Source organism: Varroa destructor, unplaced genomic scaffold (assembly GCF_002443255.2).
Source record: "Varroa destructor unplaced genomic scaffold, Vdes_3.0 BEIS01000001.1, whole genome shotgun sequence".
Classification (NCBI taxonomy): domain Eukaryota; kingdom Metazoa; phylum Arthropoda; class Arachnida; order Mesostigmata; family Varroidae; genus Varroa; species Varroa destructor.
Genome location: NW_019211454.1, coordinates 38,641,695 through 38,661,305, shown reverse-complemented (window position 1 = coordinate 38,661,305; position 19,611 = coordinate 38,641,695). Strand labels below are relative to the sequence as shown.

Below are 19,611 nucleotides of genomic sequence, written 5' to 3'. Positions count from 1 at the left end.
GCATAACACAAGTATAAGCAACAATCAACTTCGCTGATTGCTCTGGTTTGATTAGAGGCAATGCCATCATACACATAAGGCCCTCATAAAATGATAATGGGCATGATGGCGCTGATTCACGTGGATCTTTTTGATTGTCTAACGGATCTATTGACTGATAGTGGTGACAACCGGTTTTACTAGTAATACCGACGGAGCCGTCTCAGCCCACATTGTACGAAAGCATTGATGAGCATAGATTACGTACTCCACAAAGAGTGGAATTTTCTCTGGCGTGGGTTGTCCAGATGATGTCAGCCGTCAGCTGGCGATGGGATGCCCCATTCATGGCAATAACTATAGAAAGCCGATTGGGGTATGGACAGAACCATTTTTGCGGTGGTGAATTGGAATGGCGCGTGCCATTCATTGAGTTAAACATCGGTTATGCTTTTCATTACCTGTCGTGATGCCGATGCGTGATGACGATTGTGCGTGATGGCGTCGTTCTCTGCCGCTGCTCATTACGACCTTCCTCTTCTACTTCTTCTTGTTCTTCTCGACGGAATCTGAACCGAACCCATTTGACTCTACCGCCCCCTCGGCTGGACTACGTTCTTCGACCGACAGTTCCACAACCAGCACCCCCAACTCACGAGGGTCCTACATTACCTAAATGCTACGTTCACTGGCTTATTCACGGTTGAGTCCATTCTAAAGCTGGTTGCGTTCGGAGTAAGGGTAAGCTATTGTAACGCAAATGTTGGAGGCTTCGTCGCTTGCGTTGCCTATTGAGCGACCAAAGCGCAGCGCGTCGAAGCCGAGAATCAGAAGTATAATGACATACCCCACGAATACTAGTAATTATGACAAAGGGCTCGATCACACCCCATCACACATACAGATTCCCTTCCGCATCCCAAGAATAGTAAGAGCAAATACACAGGAAGACTGTTCACATTACAACAGCCTAGAACATAACGCCTCACTTGCTAGCGAAGCGTCATTGTTATGGCATAATTATCGTATCATACCGTTTGTTATGAGGTAGAAGTTTTTCCTTGGTAGTCGTATATGCTAAGCTACTAACGCTTCGAGTAGTAAATACGTCGATGACTAAAAGGATCTAGCTAGACCATATGTAGCGGTCCTCGTAAGTGCCTCTTTTTCGCTACTGATTACCTTGGATTTGTCTAGAATCGATAAATTTAAAAGCTCGACGGTTTTTCAAAGCACAGAAAAGGCTTTTACTGGTCCGATCGTTGATTGAATGGTACAGAAAGGCACCTTGAATCTTATGTGTGCATCCTCTGCTGTCTCCATGGTGATGAAACAAAGCATAGATGGCATAATCGACGTAAGTCTGCTATCAGTTGAATTCAAATATCCGGTAGAAGCCAAAATCTAGAAGTCTGTCAAAAGCCCTTGCCATCTCAAAATTCTGAAATAACGCCATAGTAATGCCACAACAATCAATGTACGCAACGTGACGATTGGGTCTATATATGTATATATATATACATATATATAATATAGCATCAGTGTAACCCTTTTGCTGCTAATTGCGTAGACTGTGCTTTTTTCAGTAACGTGCCGCAACAGAATTGAATATGAATGCTCGTATGCCAAGCCGCTCACAAAAAAATGTCTCGCGCTCGTGCCTGTGTGTATGTAATAAATAACTAATTCTTAGTAATAATCATACGTTAAAAATGTCTACAGTGTTTATACTCATCGAGTGTAGCTTAGCTTTTCTTTGGATGCGTGCGTGTGCCGAAACCCTCTGTAGAGATACGTGTAGCTATTCTGGGACCGATCACAGCAAACCATTTTTTGAGATGACAGGTTCTCCTGATTCTGCCGTCTGCGCAAATGGCACTAAATTTATTTACCTAGCGAACACCCTTTAATGACAATCGATCCATATCTATTCTTTTTCTTGGTCACCTGTACACGTAAATGTGACTTGATAACTTCATGTGTGAAGTGAGTGTGCGTGTGTGTGAGAAGATTAAGCTATTCTGTGGATTTGGCCTTGTGGAAAGGATGACTAACATTACGACACGTTCAATGACAGACGTGTCCTACATGCTTTAAACATCCGATTGTGCCCGCTACGCATCGTGTCGTACGAAAGTTATCCGTTCATATTTCTCGAGGTCTGTTGTTACATACTGTCTCTCTTTTGTTTACCTGTTGCTCTGTTTGTTCTGTTTCCCACAGGGGCTCACTCCAGGCTGGGCCTCAGGCTGCTTCTTTTCAGTTCCATTTTCGACACTTCAGGGACAACACCATTTGCTATTAAGCGCCTATAGCTTCCCATGTGGAAACACACGACTATACTTTTTGCCGAAGAAATATCAAAATGCATTGCAGACGATGGCTTGACTAAACAAAGACAAGGCTTTAGGGCATTTTCTCTGGTACCCAGCTCCCCTTCTTCCTGACAGTTCCGGGCCCTCCAAAATATAATATATTTTAAAAATATTGTAATTATCTGCACCATGCTGGTACCCTAGTTCCAAGAAAACATTTTTGCTTGCTCCTAGCGATCCTTGTATATCATCGAAATTCGACAAATCATCTACTTATGATAGTGCTTTGTGCATTAAAACCATTAGAAGTGACTAACGCCGCTGACTGTAGATTCAAGGTTGTGACTTATTGATAACAGTGAGCAGCGCGTCCTGCTACCTTCCTGAACTGATGAATTAACCTTCGAACGTAAAATGATATACGTAAATAGATATTATGCGACAAAAATTTTCATTGAAGACTGATGAGTGCTACCACGATTTGATTTCTGAGGCAGCTTTGGTTATTTCTAGATTGATTTGTGCTTTCCCCGAGTACTTAGATTCCGTTTGCACTTTGCGTGAAGTTTGCATGCATTTTACATTTTTTTTCCTTGCAGTCCTGCAGCCATTAGTCCGGTTAGCGCGCTCCAAGATTATCTAAATCAAGCGAAAGATAAATAAAGTTAAAAATATGGATTAAGATGAGTACAAGACGGTGAGCTCAAAGGTCCTCATTAAAGAGGAAACTTTTACCATTTCTGTAACAAAAAAGCAGGCTAATAGCATACGTCACGCACCGTGCAGGTTGACTATCTGTCTAGATTTTTTGCTCATTCGTTATATTTTGTTCTGATCGGTTTTCACTGAATTGTTGTAGAAGGCCTCGCGTTCTCACGAGAGTCACGCTCTCTGCTAACCCATGTGGCTATTTCCTGTGTACATCTTACGCCTCTTCATCATTTTTTTTCTCATTATCTACTGCAGTTTAAAGGGAATGTATAGTTTCAAACACTAAAACCCATTGTATTTTTTTATTATGGAAACGAATTTTTCCATCTGCTTGGCACCATCATAAGATTCATCTAGAGAAAGCATAGATCGGGAAGTTACTCAATAAGATGTGCTTTGGACTTGCACAGATATCAATGAGAAGTTTTCAGTTTAAGGCTAATCATTTACGGTGTCGCCATTATTATCAGAATGTCGTTATACGAGACCATCGTCTTGTCATCTGTTCGGCAGCTTTCGAGGATACCAAGCTTGGCTATAACCAGCCATCTTTCCTCGCTCTTCGGAAACTATCCAAGCGTCTCCAATCAATGACAGCTTCAGCCAACAGTTCTTAAAAACCGTTTTTTTTTTATATGATTAATAACTTTAATAATAATAATAAATACACATGCTCCTCGACTAGATCGCACCGTCATTTGCCTGTATCAAGGGTAATTATGTACATTATGATTTTATAAAATTAGGTAGGAATTAACAAAAGAAACGATTACCATTTCCACGATCCAGCTTGAGCGTTCGCTCGATAGTCTTCCGAAGTGCGAGAAGCATGAAGCCCTTATGGCACTGGAAAAGACAGGCATCATTTCTCACATATCTTCTCTTTTCAATATGGTTATTATGAAACAACGGCTAATAGTGATAAAGGAAAATGAGAACACGGCTGAGAACGGTGATTGATAACTAAGCTAGCAAACAAACAGGCGAGCGGTTACCATACGAGCACTGTTGCATTTTCGAATCGATTTTGTGTGGTTGGAAAAACTGGTTGAGTATTGATCGGTGATTGACTGATTGATTGGTCGCAGCTGCGGTGGCCCCGCTCTGCCAAGACACCTCAAGGCTCGGCAGCTCTGAGGCCAAGTACATATCTGCTCGTATGATTTTTCTTTGTAATATGCCAGCGGTCTTGCCGTCGTTGAGTGACTTGCGTTGAATTGAACTGGAGTGAACTAAACTCCATGGCAAATCCCTTTTCCCTTCATTTATACATATCATATACTCTATATAGTACCGGCAGTGGTGCACTCTGGGTAGGCGCTCCACATTCGAGAGCACCTGATCGCGGGATTGATAAAATCTTTCGTCGATCGTATTTCCGCTACGGTAAATCCCGCACCCAACCGTGGCTCCACCGCCGTGGTGTGCGTTGATTGCAATGTCTTACGTGCTCGGGGATGTTTGATATATCCTCAAATCATTCATTTCGGTTTGTAAGTAAATTAAGAACAAAAACATATTAAAAAAAAACAAATCACGAAAAAGTCATGTCAACTGAATCATTTTTCTATTTTCGCCTGCTCTCGTCAATCAACGCTGATGGCGACCCATTCGCCAACTGGCCGCATCATTCTCTCATCGTCGATCATCATGGTATGGTATCGGATCGACGAACAAAATGACAACAACAACAACAACAACAACAACAATAATAATAACAACAACAACAACAACAACAACCTATATTAATCGACGGTGATCTACAACTTTGTCTGCTTCGACTTCTTCAAACGATTGCTTTCACTCCATCTTGCTATATTTATTCCGTAAATCGATTTTTCTTTTTTGTGTATCTTCCGTACAATCAACGAATGACCATATTATTGCAACTACAACTGATTTTTTTCTACTAATATTAACCCACACACACAATTGTGTGTATGCACAATCCGTATGCAATTCTATCTGATCGTCGTGTATTGGGGAGCCCCTTTCTACATGCTAAAATCCTTCCTGCATCGACATATTTATCGAATCAATGTTTTGCTGATTTTACCCAATGTCTTTTCATTCATGTTCTTCAACTTGACGTTAACTCCATCTAAATAAGCACTATTGTCTTTCTCCGTTTATTATATATCTATCTTATTCCTCTAATTTGCCACTATTATATATGTCACATGCGCGACGACAAAAACTTCCTGAAAAAACACATTTTGGGACCTGGTCCCGTTTATTAAATCTGCTTTTCGTCTACGACGGTAGTTCCACAAGGCTGGCGAGCTTTTCTCTAACATCTGTGATGCATTAAATTCCGCCTTCACATTGATGTTCCTCCTTGAGTGTATACTGAAATTTGTCGCCTTTGGATACAAGGTTTGCTTTATCTACAAACAAACAAACCCCATTAGGTATATCAACATAATAAGATAAAATACACAAAAGCATTTAATAGATAGTTCACCAACCGAAGATGGCTTTACAATAGGATGAGATTGTCTAATTGATTACATTGCTTGAATAAGTGGGTGTCTTCAAACTACTAGCTCAAATTCCCAAGAGGCATCTAACGGATTACGAAGTATCAATGGGGGTCTGTCAAACAAGGAAGTTTTTCTCTTCACAGAATATTTTAGGATTTTCCAACAGAGAATTTGCTGCGAAAGAACCTTATAGGTGAAAAGAAAAAAAAAGCAGCTACTGTAGTATTAGTTGACAAATACCCACCTTAGATGTGAGGTGGGCCACTTTGACCTAACACAATTAATTGCTTGTTGAGAGCTATTCAAGCCTACCCAAATAAAATCATATCTAAAATATAGCATAGAACACGCAATCGGCGAAAAACTTACGGATAATAATCAACAATCAACGGTATAGTAGACATCCCACGCTAAATAGTAGATTCAGCTGAAATGGGCCTTCATTAAATAAGGACAGTAATCGTAATAAACTAGCTAAATGACATATAAAAATACATTGCTTACCGTGGACTCTCGTAATCTATATAGCTTACTTATCACGTAATTTCTATTTATGTAGATTCAAATGTGTCGCGGCTATGTGCTAATAGCTAAATCTTAGTAGGACTTTACGTATTTACATAAATTTGTTAGACGAACCCGATAAGGTAATAGAATTAGATGATACAATAGTGCATTTAATTGTTTTAATTGTTGAATGTTGAGTTCCAGCAGAGGCCAAAAGCAACTCTCCCATATATAAAAGAGTCTCTCATCATCGGCGGCTGATGCTTTCTGAAAGTCAACTAAGCGCTTAATCACTGATGCCTTCAATGTTAATTAAAGAACATTATTACACGATGGCAGACTATTTTCAAGAAAATACACGAGGAACAATATACATGTGCTCTCAAGAACAGAATCGTATATATATATATGTTCATACATGTACGTCTAAACACTGTCCCGCACATCTACGAGCCCCAGGCCTTCGTCGAGGTGCGAACATTGCCTTGCTCAATTTAATAATTGACAAAAAGTATTGGCCGACTATTACATGTTAACATTTATAGGGTAGATTAGATTAAAAAGGGGCCTCGAGTGGCCATTTGGTAGCGAAAAGCTTTATCGACCTTCTTGTTCCAGTCAAGTTCTAAACTAATAACCACATGAGTTACAAGGGAATAATAACGTGTCATAACAATCTCGACGTGGGCCTTTCATATGCACCAGTACCATAAGCTGACTGGATCTAATGTATTTGCAGAATTTCTTCAAGGATTCGTGGAACACCTTCGACTCGATAACCGTAATAGGCTCGATTATTGATGTGCTAGTAGTCGAATATGGGGTGAGTAAAACACGTCTATATAAATTTCTGTCTGCAGCCTGCGTTCGAGGACCAGGCTAGAGATAGGGTCCGTAACAGCTTTATATGTGCGCTTATGCCTTCTATATTGTCTTACCAATACATCTCTTATTTATTTGGCAAGACGTCTTTATCTTAAACCCAATTTTCTACCGAATTGCTACAGCCAGTATCAATCCTATAATGCTATTGGCGCATCGGAGTGCAGTACTTAATTTCACCTTATTCAACTAACTAGGTCATCCATTCCGATTATTTCTGGTTTGAAGCTTCAATGAATTTTTGTTTTAAAAAAAAAAATGTAAAAAGTACCAAATGGTCCCGTAAAACATCAGAGTATCCTTGAAACTGATTTTACCGAATGGCAAGTGCTGTCCTGACAAATGTAGGCTTACCATTGAGATAGATGTGAACGGCTTTTTATACTTGTTCTTTCTGTCATACCGAACTTTCCTCCCAGTGGACCACAGCGGGTTTCGTGACTATCAACGCCTGCAATCGTTCGACCTTTTGAGTGTCTTGTGAAAATGAAAATTGTTGGCAAATTGATAATAGTTCGTTCATGCGTTGGATGCGTTCCTTGGCCTAGTCCCCTCTTTCCCGTATAACTGTTCAGCAAACCTGCTGCCGAGAAGCTGTTATTCTATCTCTCCTGAAGTCCTGCTTTGTGAAACCCAACAACCCTTAGAAATCCTCATCTAACTCTAATCCGGGCCGTGATTACTCGCCGCCTAGTCCGCAGAGACCAACTTCTGGCCCGTGTACAGCAGTAGCCTGCCTATAAAACTCCTTTGTGTATGTATAATTTTTCTTACTTTTATAATGCGTCTGTAATGGCAAGATGAGTCTATCCTGTGGCAGCTCAGGTGAAACCATCGCATTATGCGAAGGGATACTGTAGATAGAAACCAACGATTGGCTCGCAGAGTTGAGCATACGACTCATAATCCCATCATAAAGGGATAATTAGCATTAACGACTATAGACGATAACAAACGTTAAGTAAAATCTATACTTACTATAACTGTCGACGGGGACCAATAAAAATGGCATACTGTTATGACTATTAAATCTAAGCAGCACTGGAAACCGCAGCCATGGATCCGATGCAATTCATTGACGGTTCTTAGCCAGAGTAATAGTCGCGTCCAATATGAAATTTTTGCCTAGTCGATCGCTCATGTCGACTTAAGCGCTGCTTTTGTAATCATGGTGTACATGTATACATAGCCATTATGGTGACACTGTACAGTCATAGGCAGTAGCCCAGTGCGCCCACAGATATTATTTGAATTATGACTAAGTGCCTTCTTTAATTTTCCGCAGCAGAGCATTAGTGGAGCAAAAGTAAGACAACGACGTTCCTTATTCTTTCTTTTTTTAATCATAAATATCATTTTGTTCGAATCGGACGTTTGTTACACACCGCAACATTCATATCACAGCAATGTCTCAAGTCAACTCTGTTTTCAACGTCTATCCAAACGCAGTGCCAAACAAGCACCAAGTATCTAGTCAGACCTATATATATATATATATTTATGACATATGTCACAGAGCAAAATAGATTGCGCGTTGGAATGAGATCACACCCTATGCGTTGAACTCTTTAGACTGATCGTTTTTTAAAAACGATATTACATGCTTTGTTCCTACTTTCTAATTTCGAACCTGCCTAAAGGAAAGGTTTTATCCTATTTTTCCAGTCACGGTAGATTTATTGTTCTGATCCGATGCTCCTTCGATTCTACTCAGTGTCGCAATTGTCAAATCACGAATGTTAGAATTTTGCCGGCTCTGGTGACTTGTTTCAATGTTATCTCACTGTGCATCCGTTCGGTTTTCATTTGTTCATAATGTATAAATGGTTTTACGAGTGCCGTAGCATCTGGGTATTATGCTGGTAATCACGACCACCCTTGGGCTGATTTGGGGTGTATGGCATTTTGAGGACCCACTTACGATTAGTCATTTAGACGTCTTATTATTAGATATATGAAGGCCTTTTTGACGGCCTTACAAGAACTAGTTACAGAATGGCCAATCTGTGTTTGATTTTGTAATAAATATTTTGCAATAAAAAATTTAATTTTCGATTGAGACCCATACATTTATACAGTTACGCGTTCGTGGGTGGTTGTCGGAACAAGCGTCATGTGACAATATCAATATGACGCTTAGTCGGTCGTTGTCGACGCTGTTCTTACAAACACGCGCACCATTTCACCTGAAGCAGGAAAAAATGTTATTTATCTTCGCTGAAAAGCCACGAATATAATGGCACACAGCTCTTTCACTTTGCATGAACATGCGATGCGAGACAAACAAACTTCCTTCAAAGGACGCGAACCTATCCAGACATTAACAATATGATTTTTTTACGCCATTTTTTTCCATTAAGTTCGAGAAGGTCAAGCGATTCTACACCACAAGATGTCTATAATGTATCTTGTTTCAAAACCCAAACATAAACAAACAATTTGTGCACATATGAGATACGTTTTTAGCTATACAGCCAACGATATAACCCTTCTGAGGCAAGGAACAGTTAAGCATAGTTTGTCAGATATGACCAAACTATGCGAACACAGACGACCTTCTACACCCTGTCATATGTAGATAAAAATAAATGCTATTAAGCCCAGTTGAATCAATTTTAGTAGAAATACTCACGAAGATTGCTAGGTAGTTTCGGACGCCTTCAATCTATCCCATGTGACAGCACTTACGTACATCTAACCGTTTTAGTAATAATTAGAGCCCTATTCTGTTTGGCCGTTACACCTTCGGCGTAAGCCTCAAAAATGTTTGAATCTACCGAGGACGCTACTTTTCTGCCGATGATTATCCCCCTTCTCCTTTCCGCAGATCTTTCCCACAGTAGCCCGTCAATTTGTTTCAGTTCGATTCAACTTTCCCGAACCCGTGTTTACATTGATATATTGGCTTTATCTCTGATGGTCTCTAGGGGCCCCAGTTTTGTCATCACACAACTAAATTTTCTAACTCGACCAACAGGATTGAACGTATATTCAGTTGCAAATACTATAAAAACAAAGTAGCCGCAAGCGCAGATCCTTTTTTCAACAAAGAAAGACAGCTAAACATATAGCAAGGATTCGTAGAGTGGTCATTAGGGACGGTCGCAGAAACCATTTAAATATGCAAAGCCAAAAACGAATATAGAAAACCGTTCACTAAACACAAATATTTTGCGTACCACCTTGTACCGTAAGCTACCACCTTGTTCAAACTGTGTCAGCACTTTTCTCCTACAAAAATATGGCGTACTAAATAAAACACTGGCAACTTTGCACTTCGCAGAAATCTGCTACTTCAATCAATTCAATATGAAGTTATCCATAGATCCATCCAAGCACATTTCGTTTCGATCCAATGACATGGTTTTAGAAAGTCAGAGTACAATAAACCTCTCTGACCATTGTCACCCTTACCAATCAATCTTACTAGTAGATCCACCGGTAGTGTACATCCATATCTCGTATCATCCGGCAGCGTTGTCGCATGGGTGCTCGTCACACAGAACAAAACAAATGCGACCGCACGAATCAAGTCACCGAACTCTGAACGGATTGCCTGGGTGGCTTCTCTAATGATGAACCCGACATTTGCAGATTAGCTTCTTCAACGTAGGATTCCTCCGCTTGTTCCGAGCAGCCCGTCTCATCAAGCTTTTGAGACAGGGATACACTATTCGGATTCTACTGTGGACCTTTATACAATCTTTTAAGGTAAGCTCCGATAATCTTTTTCAGATCGCTAATAACGTACTAGAAATAGCCGCCTGATCAAGCGTCATGACTAGTTCCTATCGACAAGGAAAGTGAGGAATAAAAAAATCGGGCGATTGTATTTCCGTTGTTCTATTATGCGGCCAGACATAGCATCGGAAGCTTAGCAAGAGGATTTGAATGCTTATCCGGACGCCGGTCCATCGGCCCTATATGGGCGTCTTCTACCAATGAGGCCATATATATTTTTTTGAAGACACTAGCAACAAGACTTATAATGGTAACATACAAACATGCCTGACGTCATAAAGAAACGCATCAACTTTTATTTCAGGCTCTACCATATGTGTGCCTACTGATTGCAATGTTATTCTTCATCTATGCCATCATCGGCATGCAAGTAAGTGTTATTATATCCATCTTATGCATGATATCATAACCCATTAACCCTATCCTGACACAGCGACGAAGCTATGCCGAGCATCTACATCCATTTTTGTTATTAGATTAACTTCACTTTATACTAGATAGCTTTAAATTCGCCCAGGTATGTTTGAGCTGAATACGGACGTGCGTGTAGCACCCTTAGGTCTTCAGTATTCTGGAACCTGATGAAACTAGATTGACGCAACAACTCTTAGAACCTATTTCTTATTGGTGTTACTATTTAAGTGAATCATAAAAACGCTTCGTCTGACCGTTCAGTGTTGCCTGTCGTGAGAAGAGTCTGAATACATTACATTCAGCACGACCTCTGAGGTCAGGCGTCGGCAAGAGATGTTTCCTTACCGTGGATACATTCTGCCGCAATATTGAAACAGGAAATCTCCCTAAAGCGAACGATGACAACTTCCAGTCCTATATATAACTTGCATGATAGAAATTAAGCTGTTTGTTAAAGGAGTTACCTGCGACTGAAAAACGACCAGTTGTCCTTAGTAGCATTATTTTCAGCGTTTCTCATTAGATCAGACATAAGTAAAAAAAAAATACGACCCTAGGTAGCTGTTGATTACAGTAAACTATAGCTCCATGTATTACTTTTTATATCTACATGTACACAGCGCGTGCAGGTTTGTGCTAGATATCAGGAAGTAACCTATCTATTATGAAATTGTTGTGCTTATGTCCAAATTACGCTATGAATGCAAGCAGTCTAAAGCTGCCTATATGAAGGTCCCTCTATTGGAATCTAATAATTTGGCGAGCTTTGCATAGGTATTTTTACAGATTCACTATCTACTATATTAGTGGGAAATACAGCCTTTACTTATGCTATTTCTTTGCCACTTTGCACAAGTTATAATGGAGCTTGTTTTTATCTTCATTCTAGTTTTATATCTATCGACACTTTTTACCTATACTGAAGCCGCAAAGAGGATAGACATTGCTGACAGAATCCGTTTCACGGATAGTTCTCTTTTCGGCTAAAAGTCCTGCAATGGTACATTTACACAGTGATTGCTGGCTCAAAAGATCTCTACAAACTATCAGTTTCTGTTTCACGCCCGTATTAAGCGTTAATTGCCTGTATCATAGTAGAGCTCAGTTTCCAGTGATACCTCAATGTGGTCAAAATAGTGCAGACCACAATCGTAACATGATTTCTTCCCTCGTCTTTCATAGGTTTTCGGTAACATCCAGCTAGCATCCGACTCCCAAATTACACGGCATAATAACTTCCGGAACTTTTTTCAAGGACTCATGTTGTTATTCAGGCAAGTTACCAATTTGGACCACCTCAACGTTTCATGCCCCCGTCTCAAATCATTTTAATATGCGATTAGTTGGGCGTTAGTGTATTGTGCTATCGGTACCAGTCGCTTCCACCTAGATACACACACACACACACACCCACACACACCAACACACACACACACACACACACACACACACACACACACACACACACACACACACACACACACACACACACACACACACACACACACACACACACACACACATATACGAACTGAAATCAAAATGGGTACGATATGTGAAAAATGCAGAATTTTCTCAGGTAATCTTCTACTCAATTAACTGAAAATACGTAGTGGAAATTATTCCCGTCATTGTACTCCCTCTGTTCAACTGCTCGTATTATTGTGCCTCAATACCGAATACTCCTGTGCAGGTTTATGGATTCATTCGTTCGATAAAGCTTACATCTTCCCTATTCATATTCTCATCCGTGTAGTATACTAATGAATGATTTCGTTATATCAATCGTTACTTAACGTGTATGTTGGATGACTCGCACTCATCGACCACTCATTCACCCATCGCTACGGTACAATCCACCTTAATCGCGGTTCTTGGTAAACCCATTCTAAACAGATGCGCTACGGGCGAAGCATGGCAGGGTATCATGCTGGCATGCATTAAAGGACGTCCATGCGACCCGCAAAGTCGGAAAACGACCAACGACTGTGGATCGAATCTCGCTTACGCCTACTTCGTATCGTTTATTTTTTTTTGCTCGTTTTTGGTATGTATCTACGGATTTCTACAACGGTTAGCAGAGAAAGTGTTAGACTATAGCAACTACTTAGTAAAGTAAAATGTACTTTATTGTACATCAAACAATCTGTAACTAGATTTACCGATGTAAAAAATCTATAGAGGTACGAATGTTTGGGATGAATGAAGAAACAGTCCCTCGCAATCGTCTCCATTGCGATGTGCTTCACGAGGATATGTAAGAACTTTATTTATCGGCAATCTCTACTAATGCAGTCTTACCGATACCAGATAGATACCGAACACAGATACCGATGTCTAAAGCGATCGCATTTGCATAAAGCTATTAGCAAAATAGTCTTCCACCTCTATCTCCCTCAAGTTTCGCCAACTTGTTTGGAGCGGATTGGTATCCTTCAGCCCTAGTTGATCAGATTTGATCACTGAGTGAATTCACTGTCGAACATTTGCGATATCCGTAATCGGTAGCTTTTGTCACGGTCAACTAATAAACTTTAACGATGTATATGAAAATGTTTGCCTATTCTACTTAGTTTTTGTTACGAGAATATGTTTTTTTCTATGAAAAATTATTTAAAAATTCAAAATTTAAAGCTCTTTAAATTTCCTCAAAAGCCTGATATTTTTTGAGAATACCTTAATCATCGAGAATTTACTTTATATTTGGCTGAAATCGTTACAGCGTTCTTTAGCTCGTAAAAAACGGTTAGAAATTAAATTCTTAAATAGTATTTTCTAACCATAAGGAGATAATTGAGATAGGTATATATTTATACGTATTTTGCATTGAATTTACTTTATCGAATACAGCGTAGTGCACGGTGAAAGCATTATAATTATAATAAATAAAGTTTAGGATAATCAAACATCGGTCAAAGGCCAAACCAAAAACTTTGTTTTAGTCGAAAAACATGAATTTAAGAGAAAAAGTTCCCGTTTCATAAAGAACGAAGGCGTTTGTGAAGGGACCCGAAAATCAGTAGTTTTTGAGAGAAATCTCATTATACTGCTAGATGCCATATATATATATATACATATATTTTCGTGAATCTCATCGTTCTCGAGATAAATTAAAAAAATACAAGTCAGTATTCAGCTTGTATAACTGTACATGTAAGAAGGGTTCATGAACAAAGCTGAATGTATTATCCCTTGGATAAGCAAATGATTTCCATAGAGCATTTCTAATACACTTAGGTTCTTTTCATATAATCTTCCCAGCGCAAACTTGTATTCGATAGGGTTAACAGCGAGGAAACATGTTTTATCGGCCTTAGAAAGATTTTACCTTTCTTCTGAGTGGCTACCCTATCAGGTGAGACGTAGTGAGCTGTGAGGCCTAGGTGGTTTGGTAAAATGTGGCCGCGAGGCCAAGTCATATGAATGCAATCTATAGAATATGGTGCTAAAAATTTACGATTGTTGCAGATGCTGAATCTATTCGTGGCTGTGATCATGGACAACTTCGATTACTTGACAAGAGACTCGTCTATTCTCGGAGCCCATCACCTCGACGAGTTCATTCGAGTGTGGGCCGAGTACGATCCAAATGCCACGTAAGAACTAGCGTTTGTCCTTCCGTTCATCTATTGCATTGATTGACAGCACTGATTTCTGATTGATCCGACAAAGCTGCAAAGTTCTCCCATTCGGTGCTAGTATTTCGGTCACCTGATTATTGCTATGATCTACTCCGATTATTAATACGATCACACAAGTTGTAACTGCCTTCATATACGGAGCTTCTGTTTCACCAACTTATTTTCCAAGATTCTGAGCCCATTTCGTCAAACATTTTATTCGCTGTTAGACCTGGCTACACATATAACGATACGATGAGTATTTTTCTACATCTCAGCATCCCTGAGGCGATGTTAGACCGGTTTTCATTACGAGATGATTGCTGCCTCTGGGTGATTTCTTGTTAATTAACTAGGACGGAGTGAAGAAAGAAGCGGTTTATACTTGAAGAATACCTAAGATTTTCTTCAGAATTAAGACGTACTTATCGGTGTCTGCCATCTTACAGGGGTTACATTCACTACGGTGAAATGTATGATATGCTACGGAATATGGACCCACCACTTGGTTTTGGAAACAAATGTCCGTACCGCCTTGCATACAAAAAACTTATTCGGATGAATATGCCGCTAACGGAGGATGGCAAGGTCAACTTTACCTCAACGCTGTTTGCGTTGATCCGTGAAAACCTGTCAATCAAAATGCGACCGGCCGAAGAGATGGACCAAGCCGATAAGGAGCTCAGGGTGACCATCCAGAAGCTGTGGCCCCTGCAGGCCAAGAAGGTGACCGACAAGTTTATTCCCCCTGACTCGGGTAAGTGGGCTATTTGTACTACAAGTAGGTTACAAATTACCGTTTTTACGATAGTTGGACAAGAAATCATTTCAGCGTCTGCTTTCATAGTTAGGTAATCTGATTATGCGCGCGGGTCATAAAGTCGGATATAAAGATATTAAAATGAGTCTATTTAAATAGGTACATTTATTTTTGCCATGGAAGTTCGGAAAAACAATACATACGCATTCTGTTAAAGTACAAAAGAGACCAACCTTTTGACTGGGGCAATTAAATTACGAATTTTACCTTCGTTAGCTATTTTTTCAGTTTAGTTTAGTTATAACATTATTGTAGAGACGTGCAACTTTAGAGGCGACATCTAAAATAGCTTCAATATATATCTGTCCGAGAAGTTGAAATATTAGATATATGCAGGTTTCGCTACTTGCCATGGTGCCTCGAACAGCTGTTAAGTTGTACCGCAGACCTGGGCGCAAGCTAAACATGAATCACCTTCACACCTGAAGACACTGCAATGAAATAGCGGAGACAAACTGATCTAGCAAAGAACTTTTCGGCGCTCCAACTTGGCATTTGCTTAAGGACTCGCAAATATTTAAAGTTTTCATCGGACTTTTGTGCAAGGTCTGTCGAGAAACTACGCCGCTCACCGTCCTATTAGCTTTTGCCTTGAATTTACACGAGAACGACTTAATCGAGAGGATCTATTTTGCTTTTCAGAGCTGCGTACTGGAAAACTCACAGTAGGCAAGATATACGGCGGTCTGCTTATTTTAGAAAATTGGAAAGGCACCAGATTCGGGCAGATTCCTGGTGCATTAGGCGCGGTAAGTAAGCCATTGATAAACAATGTGTTTTATGCTGGCTGCATATCAGTGTAACGCATTCGATTGGCACCATCTTCTGAGGCGAAGTCGTACCTCTACAGAAAAATGTATAGTAGGCTATAGTGTATATCCGACAAAATAGGTTGAGTAGCTATCGACAACAAGCCAATGAGTCGATCGTAGTGTAGCGAAGCTCGTTGTGGCACTATTCTATTTTTAGGCTTCGAAAAAAAATCTACTGAACTTCACGAATGTTCTACGCATTACTAGCCCAGGCCGTGTATTCGAACGTCGAGTATGCGCAGCATAATCGCTTGGAGTTCGTAATTATTTTTTGTTTATTTATTATTATCATTCATCTTTATACAATCTAGTCTAGCAGAGTGCGACAGCAGTGTCGAAATGGCTTATGATCGATATTTTTATTATGACTATTAGTCCAGTTATGATTGCTATATTGTCTGGTTATTGGCGAATGAAACAGGCTGACTCAATGCTGCAATTGTTCGTGGTCCGTGTTATGATGTTCCTAGTGTTGTTCTCCATGAAACAAATAGCTCATATTGAATGGCGTGAAGCGTGCTAGTGTCCAGACAAACTGTCGCTGGCCGGAGCAACAGCTCTCGACAGATGAGAACGTTCGTGACTTATGATGAGAAAAGTGTGACCAGTCGACGATCCCATGTTCGACAAATCATGCATTGCTAACATAGGCCTGGCTGAACACTGGCCGTATCGCTCTTAACAAAACGTTCGTGACTATTGATTGATTAGGTTGGATCGTCTTAGCTCGCTTGGCTGATACTGACTATCATTTGTCTGACCAGTGACGGCTGCTGTGATGTGGTACCTGAAGTTGCAGGTCGCTGCCATTGCGTCTTTCTATATGTATGCGCGTACTGATTCGTGATGATAATAAGTGATTCGTTGCCAGTGCGTGCTGGACGAAGTCTGAATGAATTAGAATGATCGTGACGTATGTGTTTTCCTGTTCGTGTTAGGGAATGAAACTGGCGATACTTGTGAACCGATAACGTGCACGCATTGAAAATTTGGATATCCTCCTCTTTTTTCGTCTAAGTGTCACGAGAAAAACTACGAAAAGCACATGTAGGTTCGCGACGCTGTCCAATCAAGGAAACGCGTGTTTCCTTAGTATGCGTAAGGATGCCGAACCTTTTTGCCTGTGTGTTACAGCTAGGTATATAATTGCATAGAAATAATTTGCATTTGCAATAGATGCTAATGTATAACATAAGAGTTTGATAAAACGGGCGCGAAAGGTGGCGTACATTCTGAATGCTCACTCAATCACGGCGGAAGACGTTCGATCCCAGTTCAAAATCCATTAACGTGGAAAGGCTTATTTCTCTTTTATATGGTGCGGAACAAATAAGACTGTGGAAGTTATTGTCTAAACAATCTAGCTCGTCGTACCTCTGCTTAAAGAACTGACTGCAGAAAATATATAGAAATGTAATGAAGTCGTTCGCAATTAAAAATCTGACGTACTTGCAGCAATAGCTGGCCTTCGCCATTGTTCACAGATCTATTTGTTTCCAAAATGTAGGCAACAAAAGCGTCCGCGTACAGCCCGTATAGGCAACGACGGGAACCGAATTACTTTCCTTTTCACGTGTCTCCTCCGTAGTCTCCCGCAACTCGCGAGCGTCATGTACGGACTCACCTAAACAGACCTATCCGAGTAAACAAAATGTAGGTGCTCAGCACATGTCTTACCTCGTCAGTGTCTATAGGCGCTCACTGTCACACCTATCATTCCATATGATAATTAGTATTCTATTACTACTAAGGTGACTATTGTTTGCAAAGCTGGCTGCGATGTCAATGATGAATGGCTGCTACGTAACTTTGCTTGGAGCCGCAGTCGTCTGCGTTGCATTGCCCGAACTGATGCGATGGCCAATTAGCTGATTGACTACGACCTCTCTGAGATGATTAAGATATGAGAACAAAGAGCTTACCTAATAACTGGCTAGCTCTAATGGTTAGTTATGCTCGAGTGGAAATGCCAAATCAATGAATATCCAGTGCACAGTGGTGTGATGATATACGATCGTAGATTATAGGCAACTTTCTTATCTAAATTTAGTCACCTACGTCGTCTTGTGTACTTAGTCACCTCAACAGAAGACAGCCTACGCATATAAAAAATAGCAGCATAGTAGATACTGTTTACGTACTTCTAATACGTACATGGGTCTAATACCGCTTATAGGTAACTTATAGATATATGCATTATGTGCTGCGCCTGATGTTGGAATGAAATGCAATCTATATAACCTATGCCTCAAACTTACGTATATATATATATATATATATATATATATATATATATACGTGCATATACTGTGTACTAGTGATTGGTCGATCGGTCCGAGATTCAGCACGTCGTAGCTCTTGCTTGGATGATGGCGCACGTCTTGTGCTATCAATCGAGCACGTTATGGAGGTCCTATTTCAGTTGCCTTGTTCTTCCATTACGGGGAGGGATTTAGACATTAGAGGGACTAGGCTTACTCTGACTGCGTACGTGCAACGCAGTAGTCGGGATCGAGCTCATCTGACATAGCTGTCTGTTTATTGACGAGGATCGATCTGCAACCGCGAGGACCACTACCTATGGTTTACCTGGATGTACGCTAAGGTCGTTTACTTATGCTAAGGTAACCACTAATACGTTTTCCAATTTTAAGCCGAGCTATTTAAGCCGAGATTTCTATACCGGACTAGCCATTTATCCTGGCTCTTGCAAGCGTAGCACAGAACAACGTACGTTAGGGGTAATAATTACCGGTACTTAGTTCAACTTCTAGTTACATTTATTGTTAGTACATTTTGGTACACGACGGCACACTGTTATCTATGGTGACAACACAACGGTTAGAAAACGGCTAGGTAAAAAAGTTCTAGCCGTAAGCACATAACGACGTGTAACATTAATGTATCTGATTTTGCCGGGCACATTGCAGCAGATTTTACTTGATTACCAACGAAAGGTGTGATGTTTACCCTTTCGATGTCACCAGTTGGAGGGATGATGATGACTCGATCCGCTATTGTGGTTCAATTTTACAGGACGAAACGTTACCACAGCCATCTTCTCCTGACTCCGCCGCGGTATATATCAAAAGCCAATCATTCGTACTACTATCAATTAACTCATCTGTTAATTATATAATCTATGATCACACTTTCTTCTCGTTTTCCTTAATTGATCTAATCCAAACGCCATCCGCTTAAGGGGGCAGACTTTTCGTATTGTTACCCTTACACTATCTGCCTCTCCCGGTCCAATCTGCCGGCTGCCACAAAATACACACTTTCTAATTTCCCTTTTTCTTCAACCTATTTTACACTTAACTCTGA

General features: G+C 40.3%; 1 protein-coding gene across 27 annotated transcripts in view; it reads left to right on the top strand.

Moving 5' to 3' along the window:
- The window catches only part of LOC111244815 (voltage-dependent calcium channel type A subunit alpha-1-like), a 190,395-nt gene that overhangs the window by 152,341 nt on the left and 18,443 nt on the right, over positions 1–19,611 (top strand). For 13 of the 27 annotated variants that reach the window (XM_086974621.1, XM_086974619.1, XM_086974594.1 and 10 more), the window contains 11 exons: positions 610–720; positions 6,735–6,818; positions 8,163–8,183; positions 10,472–10,588; positions 10,923–10,988; positions 12,215–12,306; positions 12,929–13,079; positions 14,501–14,628; positions 15,102–15,409; positions 16,115–16,221; positions 19,321–19,362. In XM_086974621.1, the coding sequence (XP_086830747.1) occupies positions 610–720; positions 6,735–6,818; positions 8,163–8,183; positions 10,472–10,588; positions 10,923–10,988; positions 12,215–12,306; positions 12,929–13,079; positions 14,501–14,628; positions 15,102–15,409; positions 16,115–16,221; positions 19,321–19,362 (1,227 nt within the window). Of the gene's footprint in view, positions 1–609; positions 721–5,270; positions 5,382–6,734; positions 6,819–8,162; positions 8,184–10,471; positions 10,589–10,922; positions 10,989–12,214; positions 12,307–12,928; positions 13,080–14,500; positions 14,629–15,101; positions 15,410–16,114; positions 16,222–17,791; positions 17,938–19,214; positions 19,464–19,611 lie in introns of those variants that run through there. The other 14 variants (XM_086974582.1, XM_086974629.1, XM_086974637.1 and 11 more) reach the window with 10 other exon arrangements.